Source organism: Oreochromis niloticus, linkage group LG16 (genome assembly GCF_001858045.2).
Source record: "Oreochromis niloticus isolate F11D_XX linkage group LG16, O_niloticus_UMD_NMBU, whole genome shotgun sequence".
Classification (NCBI taxonomy): Eukaryota; Metazoa; Chordata; class Actinopteri; order Cichliformes; family Cichlidae; genus Oreochromis; species Oreochromis niloticus.
The window spans coordinates 8,461,005-8,488,968 of record NC_031987.2 but is presented as its reverse complement, the minus strand read 5'-3'; the positions used below and the strand labels follow the sequence as shown (position 1 = coordinate 8,488,968).

General features: G+C 42.6%; 1 protein-coding gene across 2 annotated transcripts; it reads right to left on the bottom strand.

Moving 5' to 3' along the window:
* On the bottom strand, nt 1-26,522 carry efnb2a (ephrin-B2a). Of its 2 annotated transcripts, XM_019353217.2 has the most exons (6): nt 26,214-26,522; nt 25,461-26,022; nt 14,089-14,372; nt 7,197-7,289; nt 5,896-6,003; nt 3,757-4,166 (listed from the first exon to the last, which is right to left on the bottom strand). In XM_019353217.2, the coding sequence occupies exons 2-6, from the start codon at nt 25,571-25,573 to the stop codon at nt 3,757-3,759; spliced, it is 1,008 nt and encodes a 335-aa protein (XP_019208762.1). In that variant the 5' UTR covers nt 25,574-26,022; nt 26,214-26,522. The 2 variants fall into 2 exon arrangements, with proteins under 2 accessions (XP_003451948.1, XP_019208762.1); XM_003451900.5 differs by having other exon boundaries at nt 1-4,166; nt 25,461-26,519.
* Between the last annotated feature and the right edge of the window lie 1,442 nt (nt 26,523-27,964).

The following is a 27,964-nucleotide window of genomic DNA, read 5'->3' as shown; positions in this document are numbered from 1 at the left end:
TCCATAGGAAAAACATTTTATTGAAAAACATTTTCAGTTTGTAACAGACTGGTGGAATGTGTGTCATTTATCCTCACGTTGAACTTGTTTTAAAGTTTTGAATGTTAAAACCATTTTTCACAGCCTGGCCATCTCATACTGCGAGGAAAAGGGGAGAACCATGACATGACTAAAGAAAACCAGGGGGGACGAACAAACAATGCAAATATAATACTGTGTTACTGACAAACCGGACTGAACTCAAATTATCAACAGAACAGAACAAAAAGAAGAAAGAAACAAAAAGAAACTAATTCAATAAATATTTATGGTACACACTTATGGCACAAATATGCAGCAGTCAGTTTGGCAACTTTTCTTATTTTTTTTAAACCAAATTACAATGGAAACAGTGCAAAAGGGGAGGGAGTGGGGAGGACACGGGCTTTCCATCGAGCGCTAGCTAAAATACATAGCAAAAAATTCAAATTTTATACAAAACATCTTACTTTAAGAGTTTATAAAAATGATTTTATTGGGTTCTGGTCAATATTTACATAAGCTATTTACCAAAAAAGTAGTATGCTCTGTTTTACTGAAGTGAATTCCATTTTTCTGTACTTTTTCGCTTCCATTTACGTTCCTAAAAAGGTGAATAAGGCTATTGTAACAACCCAGGATCCATATACAATACAAACATTAATGTATTTACAGTTTCTTACCTACAGAAGTACGGTGCAAAATTACTGAGTCAAGTGACCAAGGGCTGACCATACGAGCAAGGCATTTTACAGTAGCCTGAGGTGCTTCTCTTAGCTTGCGTGCTGAGACTCTCACGGCGTCGCTACGATATTTCCAAGCAGGTCGGAGCACACCTGTCGACGCTGGGAGAGCGTTAGCGAAGCTAAGAAAAGGACGCCAGATTCAAAGAAACTAATAAGATTGTCATATTCTGCCGCAGACAGACAGCAACTAAACAGCCATTTCTCTTTTCTTAAATACCTGTTTGGGTGTGTTACATATGCTTTTTAATTGTTTCATTTTTCACAGTTTACCTTTGTACTACGGCACACGGTCAGAACAGAAGAGGTTCAAATAATACTAGAAACGATGCAGGAACTCAAAGCTAACAGCAGGCTTGTGTTTTGTGGTGTTGGTTTGTTGTTACATCTTTCAGTGGTTAAGAACACTTTCCATAGGTGTTTTTTTTTTTTTTCCTCAGAATCGATTTAAAAAAATAAATAAGAATTGCATATTTGCAGATTTTGTAGCCTCTCAGAGGCACAAACCTCAGATCATACAAGGCTTGGCTTTTCGGTGAAATTTGATCATGTACGAATGAGGATGATATATGCTCGGGGGCAGGCCTAACGCCAAAGATATTCATGAATGTGAAGTCACTGAAATGCACGCGCACACACTCGCACAATCACACGGAGAACATGAGGGGTGTGTATGAGGAGATTCGGGCGCACTGGGTGTTCATGGGAGTTATCCTTTGGGAGATGCTACACTGAGTGAGCGTGGGAGACACAGCTATTCTGCCCTTGTGTACACCAATGTGAGCTATTTAGGGTCAGGTTAACTCTCCTCCCCTGGTCCTCCTTCCCAGGACCGAGCCAGAAAGAATACGGGACTCAGATTAAAACCGCTTACTCTTGGTATTCATTTACCTATCACCAAAAACATACGCATATAACGTCCGACTCCTGTAAACTGAGCCGGAAAAATATGGGACTTAGCGGCTGATTCCTGTATTCTTTCCATTCTTTCCATCTTCGCAGTCAGCTCGCTAATAATCTGTTCATTCGCAGCTGACTGAGTTGAAAAACTATGGTAGTTTGTGGCAGACAACAGATTTTTTTTTTTATCAAGTGGGTAAAAATCTGAGACTTGGTGGCCAGTTCAAGGGCCGGTGGCAACTCCTGGTTTATTTTACTAAGTCGGGAAAAAATCCAGGATTTTGTGGTTAAAGAAAAAAAAATGGAATCCGGTAGCCAACTCCTGGGAAAGAGACACCTGTATTCTGGAAAACATACTATACTTTTAACCGGGTAAGAAAAAATAAAAATAACGGACTCAACAGCTAACTTGTGGAAAGAATACAGGACTTAGCGGCTGACTTGCGGGAAACAACACAGGACTCCCGTATTCTTTTCCGGGCCTCAGCAGGATTCCAAGATATTAGATAATCAAAAACCTAGATTGCATAATGTGCACTTATACCGTTAATATATTAACATTACTTCTTCTCCTTACCACCTGACCACACCTGTGCTCTGTATGTGTCTATCATAAATAAATTCTGCTTTTTATTTTTTTGTAATTTTTCATCTTTTAATGTTATTTTTTTTAAATGTACATCTATTTAATAAAAAAAAGGAAGTAAATCAAAAACTCACAATATGGAAATGCTAATGGAGGAACAGTGACGATGTAAGTAGATGTCCCTGTGCTTTTTTTTTTTACATGTTTTTTTTAAAGGAGAGCACCGTTCACGCTGATTTTGGGCCATTTATTTTAAGGGGGCCCTTTTATTCATCACTGGACCCCTTGGGGTAAACGTTACAGTACCTAGGAGCTGTTTCAGCCAGCTAACCTCTACAAGATCTCGGGCCTCTTGGACTTTTCATTCCATTACTTTTCCGTGTCAAGGCCCAGATCAGAGGCGACTAAACCTGCCGGGATACAGCTGCTCTCCCATCTCCGTCTGTCACTGCGAACCTCTCTGTGGACTGTGAAGAGTGGAGGGGCCAAAGAAATAAAAAATAGGGGGTTAAAAGTGCTGCACTATAATATGAAAGTCCTCCACTCTTCCCAGAAGCCACCTGGGTTTATTTCTTTTTTGGACGCTCTTGCCACTCCGAGCCACCTGAACTATACCAGGATATGAAAAACAGATACGAGCAGTAAACCGTAAAAGGAAAGAGTGTCGGCGGGGTCTATTTTTCTCTTAAAACCTTCAAGTAAGAGAAGTGACAAAATGTGGGAATGAGGCGATCCACACTAACACCCAAACAGTTCACATCGAGCGGTGAGACAGTGTGTCTGTGCACGAGGGTTGATGTGTGTGCGTGATGGTGGGTGGCAGGATTAATGGGGTGATGTCCGTGAGTCACTCAGGAAAAAGTCCCAGAGAGGATTAATGGGTGCGAGAAGCTCCACGGAGTCTTTCCGGCCAGTGAGCGTCAAGGGGCGAGGAGGCCGCCGTTTGGTGAGTTCACGGTCAGACCGTATCCTCTTTTAACTCTCCACCTCCTCATTTTATTCCATCTTTTCTCCTTCTCCCTTTCCAAGCAGAAGTCTCTCTTTACGCGAGGAGAAAATAATTCCTTATCTCATCCCCCTCAGGAAACTTTCAAACCTGTCTGTCCGTCTCCAAAAAGAAAAAAAAACCTTCCCGATCCCACAAACACGCCCACAGGAATGCCGGCTGCCGCAGTGCACAACACAAGACAACACTAGGGAAAGAAGAGAACGTCTTCTCTGCTTCCCGGAGAGCAGCAGCAGTGGCGGCGGCGGCGGCAGCAACAGCAGCAGCAGCGGTGGGCTTCACTACAGGGCCGCCACGCGTTCCCGTCCATGCCAAATCAGAGCGACAAGGTGTCAGCAAAACTCCCAGAAAGAAAAATAAAGTAGTGACAAAACATCAGAGGAGAGGAGGAGTTGACAGAGTGAGAGAGAAAAAGAGTGTTCATTAGCAGGGTGTGCCGGCGGCGCCTGCCGAAGCCAAAAACCCGCTCTGCTTCGTGAATTGTTCCAGTTCCTGCTTCCGCCTCAGACTTTGTAGTAGATGTTAGCCGGACTCTGAGGCGGCATCTCCTGAACTATGTAGACCGGGTGTCCGTAGTCACCGCTGACCTTCTCGTAGTGCGGGCAGAAGACGCTGTCAGCAGTCCTGAGCGGGATGATGATGTCGCTGGGCTCCGAGCCGTTATTGTTCCCGCCGCCTCCGCTTCGCTTCGGAGTTGCCAGGGTGCTTAGAGACAGCGTCGCTGCGTGTTGTGGTGAGTGCTTGCGGTGCCGCCGCCGGTACTTGAGTAGCAGCAGGACCAGCACGACGATGATAATGATTAAGATGACGCTGCCAGAGGCAATGGCCACAAAGATGGCCACCTCGGAAGGCATGACGTTTGAGGACTTGCCGTCGCTCCCGTTGTTTTCGTTGCTTTCTCTGGATGCTGGACCTGAAGGAAGAGAGGGAGGAAGGAATGATTAAGATGATGTCAGATTATTTGTTGTACATGCTTTTTTCCCTCAGAAACACTGAAGCGGTAAAACTGCATATTAAGATCATTTTCAGTAGCTCTCCCTAAACCGTAACTATGACTACAAATATTTTAAAACATATTATAGTCTGCCAGATCCCAGGAAAAGCAAAGAAAAGAAATAGTCAAATAAAGCATTGTTAGTAAGACTTCTTATAACCTAATGACAAAAATCAAAAAGTTATTACAATGCATCCTACTTTAACATGACACATTTCTGATTGGCTGGCCCTTATAAACAGTAGGTTTCAACAGCAGGTGGGTGGGGCTTCTGTGCCTATGACATCATACAGATCCAAGAATAGGAAAAAAACTGTGTGAGACTGAGTGTTTAGAGCAGTCTAAACTGAGAGCTTTTTGGCCATCAGTAATAAGAATTACCATCACACATATGAGGGAAAATACGGAAAAGCAAAATAGCTCAATGTTAAAATCGAAGCTGATAAGGTGTTTCTCTTCACCATGCTGATGCCATGAGCAGCTGAGAGTGAAGCCTATACACTGAAGGCGTTTCTGTAAAGGTCACATTCGATTGGTGGCCATTCAGATTCAGCAAGTGAAGGCAGCAACCTTGGAAGTAGGGCAAACGCAGCCCGATGGGACAAACGACGGCTGGGGAGACGCAGGCAAAAACGGCACTTAGACAAATAGCATTTAGAAAGAAAAAAAAACAACTTAATTTTCCAGACTAATTGCCCTCGAAGGAAGAAAATCATAAAGAAATATTTGAGGTTATCATCATGGCACATCAGTTATGAAAGCCAAGCTGCTCTTACTCCCCGGGAATAAAACTCTAAGGTAAGCGTGCTCTGCTGTTCCCAAGATGGGAGTTTGTTCGTGGGCAGGCAGGATTACCGTGTCCACTCGTCTGTGGCTACTTCCCATAGGACCGCAAAGTGCTGTGGTAACAAGAGGGAGGTGGATATGGGATGGCAGGCAGCCCAAAGCAAGGACCCTTCGGTTGTTTTACAAGAGGATTATGCTGCCTCAGCCTGTAGCACCCTGACGCCCATATGCTCCGATAGGATGGAAGGATTGGATATTAAAAAAGAAAATGGGAAACGAGAGCAAGAATGAGATGCTGACGTCCACAGAGAGCAGAAGCTGAGCAAGGCCACGCCCTCACTGACCCACGACTGCTTATGTAGGTCAGCTTGTTTTTGTTCTTAGCTCCTTCCTGTTTTTTGTTTTTTTTTTACTTCACTGCGGAAATTGCCTGATTGCCCAGTCCTGATTTTTTTAATGTATTATTTTTTTTATTTTTTACATGGGGAGATTGTACTGTAATAGAGATAAGAGCTGTAGAAACTTGCAAGAACCGAGTCAGAATGGGTCATTAAGACACGGCAGACAGCAATCAGATCATTTTCCCGAAAAATGTCTCTTAATGTCCCGGGTTGGTGCTGGAGTGGGGCCAGTCTGGAGATACTGTGTAAGTCCTTGAAGGGGCTGGAGATGCCTATCAGTTTTATGGGCAACATTCAATTACTAGCTGACCTTTCATTCCTTCACACAAACACACACACACACTAACTCAGCACTATCTGCTCTGAGATAGGCGAACAATCATGCGCCCCAAATGCCAAATTGTTTCGATAAATCCTCCCCTCGATTACCTCCCTGTCTCTGTATTTAGAATAATTCTTACTTGATTTCTCCAGCACGTCGTTGGGGTTGTAGGGCTCCTTGTTATCTGGGTGCTTGGGGGAGTAGGGTACTCTGGTAGGGTCTTTGGGTGAGACGGGGTCAGAAGGATCTGAAAAATGCAGATAAGAAGCACAGGAATTAAACCAGGGCTGTTATAATCCAGATCTCATGAGAAAACATGAATTTTAACTCAAATCCTAATATTTTTCTAAATCTAACAGGATAGTTTTTACTGTCTAAACTTATTAATACTTAAACCTAACCAAAAATTTTTTATTACCTGAATATAAAACAGTGTGTATATTTTTTACCGTACTGCATAGTTTTTATTATCTAAATAGTGCCGTTTATAACACTTTTCGTAATACTTTTAATGGAGAAATGCAAGATTCATTGCACTGCTTTCCTTCCTTAAAAGTAAAAATGTAAAAGTAAATTAATATAAATCAGCACATTTGAGAACGGAACACAAAGGACATCAAAAAGTTCAACTTTTGAAAGCTGAGAATATTTCACGAACGTTCGTGAGATGTGTTGGTTTAAACGAGGTGGTAAAACTAACAGAAGGAATAATGCTAGGCTATAAAGAGTTTTTTTATTTCTCATGGTGGTACAGCCAAATCTTTTCCACTGATTCCACATAAAGGCAAGCTGTTTTCCCTTCATGACTCAGATATGACTGTAATCAACCATAAAGAGCTGCTAATGGTTGAGTTTTAGCTTCCACAATGAACCCATATGGTTTTAAATGCTGATAAAGTGTCTGTCAGCGTACGTGTTTTCTGGTTTAAACGCCGAACACACACTAAATGACGGAGTCATTCGCTGAGCATCTGCTGTTATAATCTCCGGGCTGAACTCTGCGCCGGAACCGCTCTCTGTCGAACATCGCTTTCAATAAATCCAGTGATTTATGCGGAGCTCGCATCAACATTTATAAGAAAACCATTTTCACCGTCTGTTCTGTCTTTCCTTCGATTAATTCCTCCTGACCCTCAATAGAGAGGGTCGACCCCGGGAAATTACCTCTCTGGTGACAGACTGGTGAATAATTATTGGTCCAATATGTCTGAGGTGTTGCATGCAGAGGCTCAGGGATCAGAAAACTGGAAAGCCTTCGACCAGAGCGTATAGCAGCAGATGCTACCGGTGCATGGAAGCATACGGGATTACGTGTGTCTGTTTGGTTGAATTAACTTCTGCTAGATTACATTTCCTGCCCCATCACAGCCCCAGGTGTCATGGAGACGATGCTGCCACTATTTAACACACGAGCCTGCAATCCAACTATAAAATACTCACTTTGTCCCACTTTCATGACGATTTTCATGGACTTGGTCTTGCACACGCCACCCTCCTGGTTGTCAATGCCCTCCATGGTGCCGTTGGATGTTGCTGCAGAAAGAGAAAAAGAGAAAGGTCTGAATTAGCCGCCAGCGCCAGGGAAAAATCTGTAGCCACGAACGCCTTAAAGCTATCTCACAAAAGCAGCCAAAGACAACAGCAGCAGCTCGGCGGGAAGACACGACTCACACCCCCGTTAATAAAAATCACAATTTGCCGTTCATCACCTCCTCCAAACTGTATTAGCTCAAGTAAATGTGACAGTAATGTCTCTAACTGTGCTGACACGGAGGCAGTTAGAAGAGGACTGGATGAGAGGGCCCATGCTGAAAATTCGGAGGCAGGAATATTGGAGTAAGCCGTAAGCCCTTTATTAAAGACGAACATGGTTTTTAGATAGTCAAAGGCATTAAATGCTTCAATATATGATAAAATACTGAACTAAATTAAAGACAATGAAACAATTTGTTCACAAGCACAATTAAATATTTATATTTTAAAAAAACAAAAACTGAAATAATAAAACAAAGGCCCAGTCATATTTTATTAACAATAGCTATCAAGGTACCAGAAGTAAAGTGTGGATTTTCCTACATATAAAACCATTTTGGCACCCACCAAATAGGTTCTGACCTTCTTCCAAAGGAATATCACCAGGACTGTGGGGTGGGTTTTAATTTACTCCAGGTTGAAATACAATGCTGTTTATTAAATACTAGGAAATAAGAAGAACAGGCTTCTATTAAGCTAACAGGCGTAACTATACGTGGACCGGTCATCCGTGAGAGCAACACCTGGTGAGGGTGAGGATGAATAACTCCCGTTTAATCATAGAGATAACCTCCAGAAAAATTACATTAATTAAGGTATCAAGTAGTTTTTCAGTGCAACTCCAAGTGGCTACACCCCTAAGGCAAGCCTACAGATTTGTTAAAAGGTATATTCTGGCCAAAAATGACTCCAGGCTCCCTCACAGCATGACTGGAGGTCAAGGTAAAGCCCTTCAGAGTGAGTACCTCCTGTTTTTTTATATAGCTAATGGCAGTAAAGAGAGGCAGTAAATATTTGGATGGCTCTCAAATGAAATGAATTACAAGATCTTAAAAAAATGTTTAAATACGAGGAAACAGGAACTCTGGAGGGGCAAACATGCACAAATATGGCCCACTGCTTCACCTCTCCGCTGCCTCTGGAGGAAGCTGGTGGAGTTGCCGCTGAATCACAACAGAGAACAGGCAAACACAGAGAGGAGGAGGAGGAGGATGAAGAGGAGGGGTTAGTGGAGCTTGTGGTCTATCAGGTCAGTAACACAGAGAGCTAACGAGCTGCCGGGGCTTAGCAGCTTGGCTTTCGGCCAGCGCTCAGTGGCCCGCATTTAGCGCCACTTACTCCCTGAAAAACATCATCAGATCCTGATCGAAATAGGTCTGAAAATTTTAACTGTGCTTACTCCTCGTCCTTCCTCTCTTTTCTTTTCCTCCCTTGCCCAGGCACCAATCATTTTGATCCAAATCCACTGGATTCAATAAGACGGTGATGAGAGCGGACACAAAGAGCATGTTAACAAGGACTCCCTCCTCCTCCTCCTCCTCCTCCTCTCTGTGGCTGACCTATGGCTTTCCAGGAGAGTCCAAAAAGCACATTACAGACAAAGCTCCTTATAGGCTCCTCGTGAGAGTGTGAGGTTTATAAACCTGTTAGTTCAATACACTTGAATTTTAGCATCTTTAACCACCGTGAGGCATTAACTACTTTCACCTCTTCTTCTCCCCTTTTTGCCCCATACCACCATTTAACCCATCGGTAGCTGAAACACCTCTCCTTTTTAAAATAAACCCCTTTGTAACCTAATCCCTCTCAAACATGGCTGCACCAAATAAAAACACACTTCAATCTGGAGTCATTTTAAACTTTTAAATTCTTCTTCTTCCCCTTTAAATGTGAAAACACACACTCTCCGTGTGCCAAGGCTGCAGTCCAGGCGAGCCTGACTTGGATTTAAACAGAATGTGATTGTTGAATCGGCTCAGGCTGGCTGAATGACCAGGCCCTCCTCGGCCAGCCCGGCAATTGGCCACTTTTTCCCACTATCTGGCTAGCGTTAACCAGCTAATCCATCCTGCTGGGGGTTTGCTTGGTGGTAAGAAGGAAGGGGAGGTGGGGTGGATGGGACAGACCCCTCAGAAAATGAATTTAGTCACCAACTACAACTAGAAAGAGGAGACGCGTGACCTTCGGGAAGCACGGGGAGAAAAAAAAGGAACGGAAAAGGTCAGATTTTCCTTCAGAGTTGGCAAAAGAGCAAATAAATAAAGGCCAGACCGTGACAGCTTGTAAAGTCACACACCTTCACAACAAATGGGAGTCGAAAAGAGTCCTCACTCAGTGAAATCAGCCTCACGCAAATCCCCCATCCTCACCCTCCTTAACTTCATTTTCTCCTGTTTATCAAATCAAGAGGGTGGAAAATCACCCCGTGTTTAACGAGACAGTCAATTGTGAGCTGAGCTGCAATCCAGATAAAGACTGTGAGAGCAGCTCTCAGCTGGTTTTAATTTCTTTCCTCCTAAACAGCGAACGGCAGGAACAAAAATAAGGAAACCTTGAGGGCTCCAGATTTCTCAGCTGACTCTATGATAACCATGTGATGCTTTAGAGAGACCATGAAGAACAAACTACAGATGAGGAGGGACAGAAGATAACTACCTGGATTCTGCTGGTTCAGAGCCGCTGTGGTTTGACTAATATGAACACATTAGCACAGGAGGGGTTGGCGAACGAGGGTAAAATAGTTCACGTTCGCCTCTCCCCAGTGGGCTGAGACAAACGCGTGACATGGCAGGAAGAAGATGCTGAAAACAGACGGAACTACAGCAAAGAGAACGTCTAAGATGATCGATCTGCAACATGAGGTTAGTCATTAATATGTTGCTTAACGTCACACTGTAATCTCAGTCTGCCCGAGTGAGACTCCTCTCTGAAACGACACCGTGAGTTTCTAAAGATGTGCTGCACAATGAATGGCCTCATTTAAAAAATAAATAAATAAATTAAAAAAGCTGTCCGAGAAAGACTCCTGGAAAAATGATGAAGAGACCCTCAGATCCGTAAACACGGTCGATATGTCATCACTCAAGAAGCAGACTGGGATAATGTGGCACTACGAGGTCTTGAAGACCATTCAAAACAAAAATGTTCCTCTAATTCCGGATTTACCCCTCTTTTGACATTTCCGAGTCCCGATTTGAGCCTTTCCCCTGATCTGGTTTTACGTAACTCTCAGCAAAAAGATTAATTATTTGTATTTCAGCTTTGTAAAACTGTCCCGCTCATGCTGCCAGATTCCCTGGGTATAATTAATACACAATGCACTGCCGAAAGACAAAGCTGGGCCGCTCATAAATAGTGGAACAGAGACATGGCGGCAGACGGAGAGGAAAAGAAGGAAAAAACGATGGATGGATGGGTGGATAGAAGATGTGATTACCAGCCGTCGTGCAGGTCACGGGCTGGCTGGCGCCCGTCACAGCAGCGTGTCCTAATGGATCGTGACAGGAAGGGTCGGCAATGACCCTCAGAAAGAGGTCGCGGCAGAGCCGGGTCATCGCGAATATCAACGCTCGCTCACAAATACGATTTTAAAAGCAGAGTAACACGAAAAAGAAAAAAAAAATCCACTTTTTGACGCATGCATTCAAATTCTTTCAATTAAACATTTAACGAGGAAAGTCTTTCTCACAAGAGAGAGAAGGAGAAGGGTGACGGTGGAGTTTTGGCTCCTCCTGCCCTCTTTAGCTCATCTTTCCCTTACTCTGTCTGCTGCTATCCTCCCTTTTCTCCCTCGTTAGCTCCCTTTCTGCCCCCTTTCCCTCCACATTCATCTCTCTCTCCCTTTCTTCTTCCTCTTCGGCTCATGTAATCATCTCGCTTGCAAGCTTCTCGGCTGCAGGCCACGCTGCCGCAAACAATCACATCAAACTCATCTGCTCCCAACTGCAGCAGCATTGTGTGCGGCCGCTTCAAAGAGGCACGCAGGCCGATACAGGACACGCAGCTGCATCTTTAAACGTATCCGACCAGAAAGCCCCGAACGTAAAGAGCGGCGAGCAGGGAGGTCGAACGTGCCTGTCTAATCTCGGCCGAGCCTTGGCACAATACTCAACGCGAGGCAGCGCTAGCTAATCCAATTGGTTGAGACTCCAAATCTGTGGCATTGGTGCAGGGGCCTCGGCAATTGTGAGAAGAAATGGAGGATTAAACAGCGCTTAATTAATTACGTATCAAGCGCTGCCTTCCAAAACACTAATGAAATGCTCGGCGTGAACTTTCCTGAAGCTGTGTCACACTTCGATGGAAGTCTGTATATCAGTTGACAAACACACACACAGGAACCGAGCTTTCAGTTTAAACATCCCAGACTGCAGGGCTACTTTAGGCCCAGCTATGGCTCTTGTCAGGCATGACTCAAAGAAAACTGCAAGTATGGGCCACATTTGGCCCTAACATTCAGTCCAATGTGAGTCTAAAGTTGGTCCAGAGGTGGACTAAACGACCTATAACGTTCCTAAAAGTAGAAGAAGGATGTTTGGAAGTATTATCCTAGATTCACCCCAAATGTGGACCTACACAGGCTAAATGTGGACCTGAATGGGTTATATCAAGATCACCCAGATGCAGACCCACTCGGCCAAATATGGGCTACCTTCAGTTCAAGCTGGGGTTAAGAGGGTTTACAGGAAGTGTTTTGTGGGCCACACCACACCTGACATTTGATCCATGTAAGGTGGATCTGGGACAAACATTAATTTGTATCTGGAATGGTGTTCATTAGGGTGAAGTGTCAACCCCACATGGTGGCTAATGTGCGCTAAAATGCTCCCAAAAGTCAAGGCGGACATGTGGGCCAAATGTGGTTTACTAAGTGCCACATGTGGAACCACACAGCTTATTGTGGACCTACATGGGCTACATCATGCTACATATCAAATACCGAACACAGATGTCACACCACACCTGACATCTGGCTCATATGAGGCGGATCTGTGGCTCAGGTGCAGCTGCCAGACATGCCCTGAGTCAGCGCCGTCATTTAAGGCCAAATGCGGGAAAAGCACTTAGCACTGTCTCAGGTGCTGGCTCGCTTTATCGCTGCAAGGTAATGGCAACTGCACGCGTCTTTTTTCTTTTCTTTTTTTGTTGTTGTTGATGTTTACTCGTGCAAAGCGCCACCGTGCAGCTGTTAAAGCTGCAGAAGTGGGACCAGAACTAACGGAGGAGAAAAGTGAGGCAATTAAAAGTAAAACTCTCCCTCTCTCCCCTCTTCAGGCTACGTATTAGCATTTTGAGGGGAGCTGTGAAGGGAGGAGCGAGGATGAATCTGCAAGAACTGCAAAATTGGATTTTCCGACCATCTTTTTTAAGAATTGAACTTTCCCACCGCCCCTTTCTCTTCCAACTTGTCGACTCGGCAGGACGCTGAGTTTTTTTAGCGTGAAACTGAAGGATTTACAGAGCGAGAAGGACGCGCAGCGGACGCAACCTCGGGCTCCGTGCTGTGTAAACACCAGCTCATCAATAATTAACATCAGCGTTTGAGGTGGAGGGAGCCGAGGAGGAGACATCGCGTCAGTCAGAAGCCTTTGTAGTCCATGTGCACCTCCTCTAACACCAAAGTGAGCATACAGAAGCTAAAAAAAACATCTAACCTGCTATATTTACCTGAATACAAGCCTCACCTGCAACGCAGTTCAAGTACCTGTCAGACATGCCCCACCATGCAAATAACCTGCAGCTATGACCTGTTAGAGCAGCTACTCTTACATGTTTGCTTGAAGTTAAGAGGAGGGTGTTGTACCTGCAAACCTGTTACCTGCACGTTTGTTTTGCAAACATTCGGCCTCCTGGATAAAAAGCAGTATTTCTTGCTCTCCTTTCATCCCCTCTTCTCCCTGCTTTCTTCCCCTTCCTTCACTCAGAAATATGGCCTTCCCCTCCTGTGACAGCTCACAGATGGCGGTGGCAGAGACTCGCAGATGGTCCCCCCACCCTCCACCCTCCGTCCTCCGTCAGCGCCACACAGATGGTTCAGTCCACCTCCCGTGTTTCAAACCAGGGGGCCCTCGCTAAGCCCCATCCCAGCTTCCTCCCAGGATGGTGTTAATGCTGCACATCGCCAGCAGTCAGCAGCCACACCTGCACCCACAGGACTACAACCACCAAGATAATCGAAGATGATTTCACAGTCACGGAGAACAACACCCAACTTTAAATTTAAATGGATCCAATATGTTTATTTAATAGTTGGATTTTTCTTGGAACTTTGGGTTTTCCCTAACTTCTCCTGAAAGCATTTCTGTTTCGTTGGCCATCTTGGCAACACCTCAGGGCAGTTATTTTAAAACCCCAATTAAAATGAATGAAGATAAAGCCACAGGTTTAACTTCGATGGTAACCCAGACTTTAAAAGTTTGCTGACTGTGTATAAAAACGAACAACATCATCACTGACTGGATTCAAGCTTAAACATTAACATTTTGGCAACTAGCATGTTGTTGACTTTGAGCCAGAAGTGATTATCTAACAAGTAACATCGAAATGAAAAACTGCCACACCTTTAATGTTGCAAACTTTAAACCTTGATACAATTTCATGAACCTGTACTCTGCAACAACATGATTGGCTATTTGGGACCAATCAGTCACAGTCTTCTTCACCGTCTTTGCGCTGAATTTGAAGAATCTACAGAGATCAAACTAGACTCTGAAATTTAAGGTATATATCTGTTTAAGGTTAATTCCCCCTTTAATTTATGTAAGCTATAAGTTACCCTCCTGACTCAATGGATACTTACAGATGATGTAGTAGTCCCTTCCCCTGAAGAACTCCAATCCCCACAGGTTGGGGCTGAACTCCTGAAACTTCAGGGTAAACTTGACGTCCTGGTCGGGCTTGACGCAGTTGAGCAGCGGCGTGTCGGCCTTGGTGATGGTGCAGCTCTCCAGCTGGTCCTTGGGCACCATGTACACCTTGTAGTACTCCACACCCTCGCCAACCCCGCCGTCCACACGTGGGCACACAATGTCCAACTTATCCCCAATCTGGGGGTATAAAACCACGCCTTGGCCTGGCACGAATCTGAAAGGAGAGAGGGACGTTAGTGAGGCACCGAAGAAGTGATGAGGAGTCATTCATTATGCATTGTGGATTGGAGTGTTTGCCATTGAGCCTCTCCATACTCACAAAAAAAAGAAAAAGAAAAGTCGGTTTAATTATTGATGTGGTAATTACTGATTGTGTCCATTAATTTTGGATGATGAAGGATAATGGAGGAATGTGAGCTGTGTGTGTGTGTGGTACAAAGTGACCCCAGTATCTGCAGATAAAAATCACTGAGCTTTTCTGGAAAGAGCGAATAATTAACTGGATAAATGAGGAGAAGGCGGCACGGTTGAGAAAATGGTGGAACATCGCTGGAATACAAAACAGGAAATTAAAAAAAAAAAAAGCTATAAAAGCTCATCTCGGAGTTTCAGCAAATCCACAACAATACTGTCACAGAGAGGCAGAACGCCTGGAGGGTGGCAGCTGAATTTCCCTAAATTTCTTCCCAAAGTAAAATAATGTTGTCATTTAGTCTCCGAGTGATGAGAGCCCCTGCAGCATTCCAGTGACTACACACACACACACACACACACACACACACACACACACACACTCAGAGGTGAAGCCTCGTATTTATCTGCTAAACAAATTTTCCCCCACGCTCGAACACAATTTGGTGCGTTAACCACGGACACCCCGGAGGCTTTTTACGGTGTGCTGCGAATACCGGTGCACGTAAACACACACAAAGGCAAAGCAAATAACGAAATGTACGCTGGGTTTACGACCAGGAAAATGGGTCTTTACCCCAAAGAAATGGAGCTGAACAGAGAGTCTTACTTGACATGACTCATTACATGTATTCTCTGCTTGTTATGTATATAATGTGACTCTCTAATGTATTTTATATATTTAGTCTCAGGGTGTAACCGCAGCAAGTTTCCTTTTTACATTATTTTATTTTATTTTTGTCCATTTATATGCACAGTTCCTAATAAAAAAAAAATGATAAAAAAGCTACTTGATAATTTACTGCATCTTTTTTTAGTTTGGTGAAGATGGAATAAAATAATTTTAAGGCACACATGGTATAAAATAGCAGTAAAGTAATTGTGAAATTAATTATTTATATAGAAAAAGTGCCATGAAACAGCAAAATGGTAAAGTTGGGATGGTGATAATGGTATATAGCAAAAAAGTAACGTGTTTGGATAAAGTACCAATACTGTAATGGATACAGTAATAATTTAATAATTCTTAACCTAAAGTATCAATAAAAGATTTTTTTAAAAATATTTCTTTGAGAAATTTCTTTGTTAACGTTCATCCTCATCATGTTTTTCCCTCACAAACCTGCATCCCTTCATACATATTTACAGTAAACATAGCATCTCTGAGTGAACTCTGACCTCTGCCTGAAGGGTCGGCTCATTTCTGAAGCACTGAGATGGAAAACAGTCCTCTGAGCTCCAGGATTTCACAGTTTTTTTTTTCTTTAAAGCTGACTACAAAGACAGGCACCGCAGGGCAGCTGCAGAACCTTTACACAGGAGACCTGATTCATAATTAACATATTTTACACAGGAATACGTGTTTTAATGGCTCTGTTTCTTTTCTCATAACTATACTGTTTCCTTTCTCTATTGCAAATATTATTACATTTTCAAATGCGCATAAATATGACTTTCAATCTTGTAATGCAAAAAGGAGCATCATCAAAACGAATCGTTATAGTCGTGCTGTTTTTTCCATCCTCCACGGAAAGGATTAAAGCTTTATTATACGCTTTAATCCTGCAACTTTAGTCTGTTAGTCATCACGTTTAAGTGAAAAAACCCCCCCATAATGTTAAAAAACAAATATGTAATTCCAACTTTCCATGATCTCTGCCACAGCAATGATCAGTTCCCATAAAGTCCTGTAGTCACAAAAATGTAATCGATTTTCCCTGTTTTTTATGCTAACACAACATCTAGGACTAAAATCATGGTCTCAGGTGTGAGCCACATCCTCTCTATCTCTGAATGTGGACTTCTTTTGCCTTTTAAACAGGGAAAATATTAATTTAATGTACATTTTAGACTAGAAAGACAAATAGCTGTGATCAGCGACATGACAAACCCGTAATATCTGTGTCCAGAAACGTTATTCAGTAGTTTAGAGTTCGTGACAGTTTCACCAATTTCCACGAGACTCCTGGTAATAAAACATCTTCAGCCTGGGTGACGTATGGAGAATGACATTTTTTCTCTTAGGGTTAAAAAAAATAGAAATACGCAAATCTGTCAAGGCTTGAAAGATATCTGCTGTTAAAAAGAGCACAGTAACTACATTAAATAATCATGACATACATGCAGTATGTAAAATCATATACAGAATGTCATATCATATACAGTGGCTGCTTCTCTTCTTCTGCCTGTCTCTATCGCTCCCTCTTTGTCTTTGAAACGTCCACATGCAGACGCACGTACATTATTCCTCTGCATCATCTTCCCCGCTTCCAGTACAAGCACACACACATGCAGTGGATAACTAGGCCGAGCGAATATTTTTTATGCCCCCCGCCCCCCTCCAGAGACACACTCCGTGATGATACAGTACGACCAGTGATGGACAGACAGTGAGGAAGAGGAGAGAGAGGAAGGGTATGCAGCACCATCTGGCATCATCATCTCGTGTGTGGATGTGAGGGAAGATGCGGAGGGAGGGAAGGTCCTCTGAAGAGCCTCGGGGCTTCACTCGAACACAAATACTGTAGAGCTGTGTGCTTTAAAAACGTGGACGTGTATATGTGTGTGTGTGTGTGTCACTGGAAGTGTTCATTCATGCGTGCAAGTGGGCATGTGTGTTTGTACAGGGGTAAAAGCAGGCAGGCATGCATGTGCTCATTTTAAACATCTATAGGGCAGATTTACTAACAGGCTTGCACCCGTGGAAAACCGACTTTAGGATTTATTAAAGAGCTGCAGTGACGTTAGCAGCTGAAAGGCACGGACACGGTTGTTTTGTGTATGTATCTGAGAGCACAAAAGCTCCCCGTTAACAGTGCATTACTCAAGGCGGATAATGATGGCCAGAAAATCAAAATCAAGGCTTCAAAAACAACAATTAAACCTCCTTTATGCTAAATCAGACTAAACCCACCCTGATTCTAGCTACAAACCTGAAACATGACTTTAAATTCACATGAAATATTTAAAAAATGTGTGTTTTACCACACACAGGCACACGCCTCCTGAACACACATACACAAATGAAGCGAGTTAATAATTTCCGATGTTTTTCCGATAGCAAATTTGATCAAAACCTCTCTAACAATATTATCAAGCAGGGTGTAGGAACTCCTGCTCTGCTGCCATCATTGCTATCTCTACAGGAAGCTAGCTACTAGCAAGAAATCAAGCATGACTCAGATATTTAAGAGCCACATGAATACACTGCAACGCCAACATTAAGCAGTTATTAGACCTCGGCAGCTCCTCCCTTTATGCCTCAAACACCCACTTTAGTATGACTTCAGCCCCATAATTTAAACAAATAGCAACACCCAGGGCTACTGTACAGTTTTAAAAATCACAAGCAATCCTGTTTAAGACAACAAAATAAAAACAGGACCCAGCAATTGTCAAAAGAGCATATTACAGTCCATGTAACAGACATTATCTGATGCTTTTATTTGCCAAAGTGAAGTGACAGTAAAGTGAATCTTTTTAGGAGATTTTGGACTGTAGATCTAAAACAACCTTTTGACATCAGGATTGTTTCATATTTTTAAGGTTTTACAAGAGCCTAGTTTGAATTTTGGAGGTGGCTTTGCTGTTACATTGCTTTTATTTCCCTTAATCTGTAAAAAAAAACTACCATCGCCATCAACAAATGTAATGCCTACAGTGAGTTAACGAGAAACTTGAGTCATTTTCAGTCCAGCGGGATCCTTGTCACCACTTTATGCGTTAGCCGGAGGTAAAAACACAACCATCCGTCATATTTCAGCTAAAGTGCTGCATAAAGACAGAGTTCAGCAAAAAAGAAAAGCAGTAGCTGCTTAAAAGGGGCTGAAAAAAAAACACAAAAGGACAACGACACGGTGTTACCAGATACCTGGCCCCCCGGTGGGCAGGTAAGGCCGAATACAGAGAGGCTGATGAAGCTGCCAAATGGGGACACACAAATACAAGCCTGCCCCTCCACCTCATGATTGTAAATGCATTTGACCCCCACTGTGCTATAAGGCCCCTCACCCCGTCTTTAGTGACCATAAATATTCCTGAACCAAAAGAGCCCTGAGTACTCTGGCACACATTCATCAGAATAAAGGAAAAGGACTTCCACAACATGTTTACCAGCTTATAGTGTCCTGATTTCCTCATTAAAAAGCTGACCCTTGACCTTTAATGGACTGCTGTTGTTTCTGCAGTAAAAAGTCACATGATGTTAAACGGGTCAGTTTCTTTTTGATCACGGTGGCTAAAAGGGAGCTTTACTTCACGTTATTTTAGTTTATGTCATTTGATCAACTGGAAATTTGTTATGTAAAGTGTGTTTTAATCTACTGCCTCCATTTTAGTCACTGACATGGAGTAAAAACAGAAATCCCTCTTCTATGACGGGAGGGAGAAGCTAAGTACCATTAACGCAGAGTGAAAGCCCTGAATTCAACATGTCATGCAAGTAAAAGCAGTTAACTATTATCCAGAATAACACGTTAAAGTATTAAAAGATACATGAAGCTATGACTAGATTATTATCTCACATTAATCCATAAAAAAATTTATTTTATGGTTCATTAACGCATTGAAAACTTTGAAAAATGTCATCAAAAGCACATTAAAGTAATCAATTTACTGCAAAATCACTAATCCAAATGTTTTAGCCCTTCAGTCTGTGTGCAAAAATCTTATTTTGCGAGTATGTCAAAGTCTAACATTTTGAGCCTGAAAACTTGTAATAAACTTGCCTCAAAACACCCCGCATTCAACATGTTACGGCAGTAAAAGCATGTAGGTATAATCTCAAAAACATCTGTTAAAGTATTAAAAGATAGATGATGACATGACTGCATTTTTCCCACTTACGTATTCGTGTAAAAACAGGATTTGAAACTGCAACTAATGACGACTTCGATTATGATTGATCGAATCAACTAATTTTAGTTACGATTCATTAAAACGTTTGAAACTGTGAAATACGCTGTGGTAAGAGCCCTTAACGTGCCAATTTTCTGTCAGATCACTAATCCCCTCATTGTTATATGCTATACTCAATGATCTTCACATGTTTGTGTGTGAAAGTCTCTCAGAAAAACGTACTGTAGTAAAAATGCAGTATTTTCCTGTGTTGGGGATGTACTGGAGTACCACAAACTACAGCACTTCAGTCATGAAGCAGTGGAGAAAACATGTAAAAGTATCAGGCATCAGCCAAAATTAAAAGATGAACTAAAAGAAGAACTCTGAAACCTGAAAATCCTTACACGTACCTGCTGAACCCATGAACAGGAACTGAACAATAACCGTGCCTTCTCAGGAATCGCTCTAAACGCCCTGTACACGAGTTTGACAAGAAAAACTGAAACTGATCAAAAGAAAAATGTCCTTTGACTCAAATGACTGATTTTTCATATAGAATTCATAATAAAACAGGAGTTCCCAGATTTGCACCACTGGAGCACATTTTGAATTTTACATACATTTTATTGTTAACAAATGAGCTGATTAGATCCTCTATTAACTGACTTGTGTGTAAACAAGTGAATGCTGGGATGTTCATACTGAAATTATTTAAGAGAACAACGTCTTCATGCTTTCTTTGTGGAAATCTGAATTTTCATAGTAAGCTGAAGCTGTCAGAGGAGTTACGTGAATTTAAAAGTGCAAAGAACAAAAGTAAAGGTGTGAAAAGAAAAGTCCTTGAAGGGCGTGTAATGGAGTTCATACCACTACTAACTTGGCCCCATCTCTGTCTGTTAATCTTACTGCGACTTCCTGGTAAAATAAAAATAAAAATCTAAAAATAAACATCCCAACACTGCCTACGACACTGAAACAGAACGCCTCAGCCTTTAACCCTCCAGAAAACTGTGGAAAAACTTCTATATTTACATTTATTTGTTTGATAATTCAGCAAAAGGCAGCTAGATTTCTGTCAGTAATTTCAAAGTTTACAGAAAAACCCTGTGTCACCCTCACACCAACAATTTAAACTTGTTAAAGTGAAATACTTGCTGTGTGTGTATAAGGACCGACGGTGTTAGGAAGCCGTTAAACGACAGTAAAAGTTTCCTACGGGGCAACTGAACCTGCCTGGAGAAACCGGTTTACATAAAATAATCAAAAATTCTAATCCATACAGCAATAATCATTACTATCACACATACAAGCTTTACAAATTCATATTCAGAAAAAAAAAAAGATCAAAGTCAAAGGGCTGAGTTTTCTTTTGTTCCTGTTATAACTGGATACACAGTCAGATTGGAGTAAAGCGCAGGTAAAAACAAATAACACAAAACAATAAACCTCAAACACGTAGGTGGACAAGGTGGGTTTTTAAAACAGCGGGAAGAAAAATAACAGTTGCATATTTTATATTTAGTTCAACAAAATCACACTGAAGACATTGAAAGCTACAGCTGAAAAGGATTTCTTTCATTTATGTGTCAGAGTTTTTGCAGTTTCTATTGTTTGAGGCACTTAAATGTTAAGATTCATTAAATCTATATAAATCAGTATAAAATCAGTTTGGAGTTAGTTTAAAAATATGTACATAGCGCATAAATTAATGACTTTCACTCCTCCCCGACAGACTTTTAGTTTACTTTACACTTCTGTTGAGACAAACTGCCAACTTTTTTACTACTTCACACACTTAACTGTTAAAATACTTAACTATTAAAAGTTTTTCCCTTTTTCCCAACAACTGTTCGTGAACAGGCAGAAAATCACAGGGAGAGGAGCTGGATGGAGACCCCGGGCCTCACGGGGCCTCCTCTGTGACGGCGCAGAGAGGAGGCGAGGACAGACGGGGTTCATCTCTACAGCAGCAAAAAGGAGTTCAAGATTTTTAAAGGTGTAACTTTGCCATGATGAGAAAGTGACATAAATCAGGCTCACAGGTAGGCGACACCTGAGTGAGTCTTCAAAGGCTTACATCTGTTTTCTCGTTTATCTTCTAAGTGTTTTTAGTGTTTGTGGAGGGCAGGGTGACAAAAGGAGCCCAATGGTAGAAGAAGAAAAACAAACAGAAAGAGGAGCATCCTGTTTGTCCCTCCACTCTCTCTATTTTCAGACTTTCTAGTGGATTTGTGTGACCAAATGGAGCCGCTGACCTCTTCCTGCGGCCCTGAAGTCATGAGCAAACGGAGAGGGGAGCTGGATGTTTAGCTGCAGCGAGGGTTAATCGCCCTCTGTCGGACGAGACGTGGTGGCCTCGTATCTTTCATCTGACCCGAGGCAACTAAACATAACCACCGTAATCACCCAGAGAGATTTTCTTCTTCTTCTTCTCTCCCTGTTCTTTCATTATACAGAGGCAATCACGAACTGCTTCTCCGACTTTTCATCTGAATCATCTTTATGCCTGAGACTGAAATGCTAAATAAACATTGGGTCGGCGTTAAAATGCAGAGGAACCCAGCCAGTGTGCTGACACTGACGCTGGAATAACATTGATTTATAGCTGCCGTAATTGTAATTGGTTGAGCATCTGTTTCTCTGACAAACAACGTTAAGGCAACACATAAACCTCCTCTGTAAATATGTCAGGCCAGTATTTATTTATTCTCTAATGTCTTAAAAACTGAATATTCATCAAACGCATGCATTTTATTTTTAGTCATACTGTATATGTAATCATTCGTGGCTTTATTAAACACCTCTAACACTTAACCAACTAACATAACTAATGACAAATAAAACATGAATAATTTTACATCACTGCCCTCAAGGAAGTAACACTAACTTTAGTCATCCCAATTAGCTTACTAGTCAGACAGTATCGGTTAGCTAGGACTGGTTAAGTTACCTAGGATCAGCTAGGTTTGCTTCACTCGGTTAAGTTTGCTACTATTTCAGTTATCTAGGATCTGTTAAGTTAGCTAAGATCGCTTAATTAAAATTGGCTATCTTAGCTAGTATCAGTTAGCTAGGACAGATTAAGTTAGCTAGGATAAGCTAGGTTTAGGATAACTTAACCTGTTTTAGCTAACTTAAGTAATTTTAGCTAACTTAAGTTAGCTAGAAGAGATTAAGTTGACTGGTATCAGCTGACTTGGACCAGCTAAGTTAGCCAGGATCAGTTGAGGATAAAATAAGTTAGTAAAAATACTACTACTAACAATTTTTTTTATTATTATCTACTGTAGTATAATTATATTTCAGTTGCTCTAACAAAAGACTTGAAAAATGTTTTTTTTAAACTTGTTAGCGAGGATCAGTTAGCTATGAAGAGCTGAGTTTGCTTAGATTATTTAAAAGGGGTCAGAAAGTGCACAAAGGGAGTCTGTTTTAAGGTAAAAAGTCAAAAATCTGAAGAATAAGACAACGTGCTGCTTTCGTATGTTTTCGTGTGCTGTGCTTGCTTTTTGTAAATGTTTTACTTTTGTGTTTTCTGGTCTGACTCAGCAGAGTGACTCAGTTACAGCAGCAGGACAAGAGCAAAGTCTTTTAAAATGACAGAAACAGAAATTATTTTGATTTAATGGACACAATACGTGTTAGAGCCTATTTTTAAAGTTAGGTTAAATGTATTTATTCACCATAAACTGAAAATAAACCCTAGCTGCACGTGAAGCAGGGCGAGCTGGGTTTAATGTGCCACGCCATCACGGCCTCACAGAGACAAAAACACTAGAATCGGACTCCTCGTCACTCATTCAGGAGGTTTCTGCATCTCTGTGCCCCCTCCCTCCGTCCCTCCCTGCATCCCTCCACATTCACAAAAGGACCCCGAGAGGTGCCCCCGTCGCTGCCCGGTCACAAAGGGCCTTCGGGGGCTGCTGTGTAATCTCTTAATGAAGTGCAGAGGAGGAGAGGGAGCGCTTCTTTTACATAAAACCATGTAGAGCAGGCCTCGCTTTTGTTTCTCCCTCCCAGCTACAAAATGGATTACCACACGAAGGAGGAGGAGGTGGTGAGGAGGAGGGGGTCATTCTCTTGTTTTTTTTTTTGTTGTTTTTTTGAGGGCAGTAAAGTAGTAAAGCTACAACAATGAGGCTTAATCCTTCACATTTCCAACATCCATCCTAAACTGAATAGTCAAAGAGGAGGAAGAGGAGGCAGGGGGAGCTCCGACCTGCTGATGAAGACACTAAGGACTTTCAGGGTGTTATTCAACCCAAGCAAAAGAAGGAGAGTTTAAAAACTACCAAAAAAAAGAAAGAAAAAGAAAAATCAGCCAATGAGATCATTGTGTGACCTCTGACCTCTCCACTCAGACACAGGAATAATTTTGCCCCCCCTCCCTCCTGTTTGTCTGCTTATCAGCAGGATTATTCTGAAAGGTCTGCATAAAAATCTGAAGAACTGGGTTTAATTTAGACGTGATGAGCTTCCAGAGCTAATCTAGATCCAAATCAGGGAGTTTCTGGAAGGAAACTTTTGACATTTTCAGTCAAATGTCATAAAAACTGACTTTTAGAAAATTTAAGAAAAAAATAACAATAAAACAAACTAATCCAGTTCCTGCAGGTGAGGGTGCTCCTACTTATTTGTAAAACAACTACATAAATAAAACTGAACTGAAAGTATTTTTACTAAACACTGTCTCAGGTGTGCAGACTTCAAAAATTTTATTTAAAAATTTAATGTAAAAATTAATCACAGCAATCTCTGAAATAACCCGAAGATAAATTAAAAGAAACTAAATTATTAAAAGTGCGCACACACATAAGATCATATTTTTGATCAAGATTAGCCTCTAAAGGTCCAGACTGAACCAGCATCTAAACTGCGCCCTGCACCAACACTCGCTTTAATAATTTTTTTGCGCGTCTTTTCTGAAATTGCGCTCATTTTCTGCGTCACAAATGGACACAGCGCCAGTCAGAGGAGGCTAAAGGAGCACATTTCCATGACTTACACCTGTTCTAGTGCGACCACCAACCAGAAAACGTTCCCGCTCTGGAGCCTTTTGGCTGCAGGAGTTCGCCCGTGACCAAACGGCCACAAAGACGGGCGCCCCCCGCCGGGCTGCACGCAGGAGGGCCACCTCCTCTCTCTCCTCTTTTATTTTTATTTTTAAATTTCCATTAAAAGAGTTCAACCGCTTCTCTGAATATTCACCAGAGCAGAGTTCAACCCCTCTGAGGCCTTTTCTGTCCGTCTGGCAGCAGCGAGGAGCGGCTGGAAGCGTTTGGGGAGCCGCCGTTTCACTCCAACTTCCAGGAAAACTTTTCACGTCCTAAACGCATTTACCCCACAAACTAAAAATCCACCTCACTGCTCAGGGGGTTGAATTCACTGTTTTATATTTACCCCCCACACGCACTCTCCCACACACACACAACCCGCAGCAGAGCATCTGAGGCCCGGCGGAGCGTCCCGGCTGCCCCCGCGGAGACTCCTCGCTTCTCGCTGAAACGAAACATTAACATTTCAGCCTCTGAAACAGCTCCAGTCCTCTCCCCTGTCACCACAAACACGTGTGGCTGCAGATTATTATCACAGCAAAGCGTGAAAATTTCACTTCAGCCGCAGAAATCTGCCCCAAACACGCCGCTGTGACGCACAGCCGAGCGGGCCCGAGCCGAGCGCTGCGCGTAAAGACGCCCCGACTAGCCGCAAATCTGACACGGATCAGAGTTTAACCTCCGAGAAACTGCGCCGGAGGAGTGCGGGAGCGCACCAGCGGGCTATTTTCTAACCAACCATTAACGTTAAGCTCGGAGGCGAGCTGACACGAAGGGTTAACTCCGAAAAAACCCAGCTTTTCTCGCTCGACTCGAGACAGAAACCCAGTAAAAATGACCCTGAGAATACCAGCCCAAGATTAAAATCCGAGGCTCTTTGTTCCGCTCCTCTGCGCGCTCATGGGATGGATTTCAGTCTAGTTATTACTATTATAATTTTTATTTTACTATTATTATTATTATTACTACGTCTGGGGTTTTTTGCGAGCGGCACTTACTTGGTGTTTGTTGTGTTCCAGTAGATGGACTCCAGGATGAGCGCCCGGCACAGGTCCACTTTCAAGGCAATAAACAAAACTCCAAAATAATATCTCCACATCGAGTCCCCCATGGTGAGCCTGTGCGCCTTCAAACCAGCCAAACGTCCACACTGGGAGGAGAAGGGGGAAAAAATAAACAACAACAACAACAAAAAAGGCTCCAGAGAGACAGAGAGGGCTGAGGGAAGTGTTTTCAGCTTATATCCCGATCCAGAGGGGATGCGCACGGACCACAAACCCCGATCAGAGCATCTCCAGATGCACCAAAAACCAAACGGCAGCAGTTCATTCGGCGCACAGTGCGTTTGTATTCTCCCCGCTCAGCGCGTAAAGGCTGGAATACATCCCATCAGAGAGCAAATCAATACCAATATAAATCCCTCTGCGTTATAGTCCAGCAAAATCCAGCAGCAGCACAGAAAAGGAGAGATGGCTGGTGGTGGTGGCTGGTGGTGGTGGTGGCTGTTGTTGGTGGTGGTGGTGAGATATTCCCTCTTTCTTTCAGCTGGTGAGCAACAAACTGTGGGTGACAGCAGCAGAGAAATGAGGAGGGCGAAACAATGAGGTCGGGTGGTCAAAATGAAGAAAATGATCACATGTGAGAATGAAAGAAATAAAAGGAGCTGGGATGGAACTTCTCATACTATACACCCCTCCAAAAAACGCACACATTCACGGATATAAACACACACATACACACAACACACACACCAAAGTGTTGCTGCTGCTGCGGTGCAATCCTGCAGATCCGTCCTCCCGCAAAATAAACCAAAGCGCGCAGGGAGGATGAAGCCTCAGCGGCTGCTCCGAAACCTGGATGGAAAGTAACTGCAAGGGACGGCTACTGGGAATATTTGCTGAGCACAGGCCCCGCCCTCAGCGGCCGGTGATTGGTCCTCGTTTGGCTGGGGAAGTCAATTGGAGCCGGGCTGTCACTCAAAGAGGGCAACTGGTTCAGTTCAGAGGGGCGACTGTGCGCAGAAATGGGAGCCGAAAACCCACCGACTCACACTCCAGCCAGAGTCCGTGCAAATTCACCCACATTTTAGCATCAGGAATAAACCGAAAAACGCGTGAATGCGAGCGTAAAGCTTCTCATCTCACCTTTTTAAAGGTTTACGCAGCGCACCGGAGTCCATGTAAATAAAGTGCGCTTTTACTCTGGAGCGCGTTCATTGCATAAGAAACATCATGAAAACATTTGCTCCCATCAGGCTCGTACACGGGACTGTGTGTGTGTTTGCTGCAGGAGCTCACACACATACACACTCACACACACACTCGAACTCAGCAAGTCGAGTTTTTCCGCAAGCCAAGAGTGCCCACTAGCGGAAAATCTGCGCCAGAGACAGCCGAAGAGAAAGATTTAGGTTTATCTTACTTCTAAATTAAAGTTTAAAAAGCGAAAAAAAGACAAAATATATAGTTTTAATTAAAAAGGAGTGAATCGGGACAGAGTATAATGGATTTAAAGGAGGAATTTAAACATTCTTAAAGGTTAAAAGGTAGTTTTTCCTATGTTCCCGTCTTCTCGCCCTTTAATAAACGTTTTCCACTTTTCTAGAAGCTCAGACTGATTAACATGAGTCCTGACCTGCATGTTCACTCTTAGCCGTCGTTAAACACGTGCAGACTTTTAAAAACGTTTTAAAGGCTCATAATGACGTCTCAGGACTCGGTTCCTCTTATAAAGACATTTCCCAGACTGTTAACATGCCCACACTGTCTAATTCACTTTTTATATTTTATCTCACCTGCATATTGACATGAAACACATTAGCACTTTTATGAAAAAAAAGGTTTTACAGGATTAAAAAAGACGTTTTTCCCCTTTAATAAATAAAAATTCGAGCCTCCTAACATTCTCACAGTTGGTTTAAATAATAAAAACGAGACTTTTTACCCGTTTATTCCCCTTTTATAGAAATTACAAACATTTAACCCTTTTTGAAAACGTCTTTAGAGGCCCCAAACCAGTTTATTTCTCTGTTTCAGGACTTCCCCCTTTAATAAAAATATTTCCTATGCTCAGATTTTGCTTAATTACTTTTAAAAACATTATTTCCCGCTTGTGTGTTGCCCAGTAAATTAAATTTACACACATTCACACCTTTAAATAAACATTTTCAGGGGATAAAAATGAGTTCTGCTGTGTCCTAGGACTCCTTTCCTGTAATAAATAATATTTTCCAGCCTTCAAACATGCTCAGCCTTCGTTCAATTAACTCTACAAACATTATTATTACTATTTTATCTGTTTATTGAAATGAAACAGTCACACCTGCTGACTTTTGGTAAACAGCCTCTAATTTAATGAGCACTCCTCTCTGTGAAGTTTTCACACTCTCTCATACTTCACGCTATCTGCGGTTTTAAAGTGGATTGCGGGTGTTTGTTTTGCGGATCTTCACCCGGGAGATAATTGAGGAGTCCCCCCCGTCCTCCCTTCTCCTCTGCCGGCC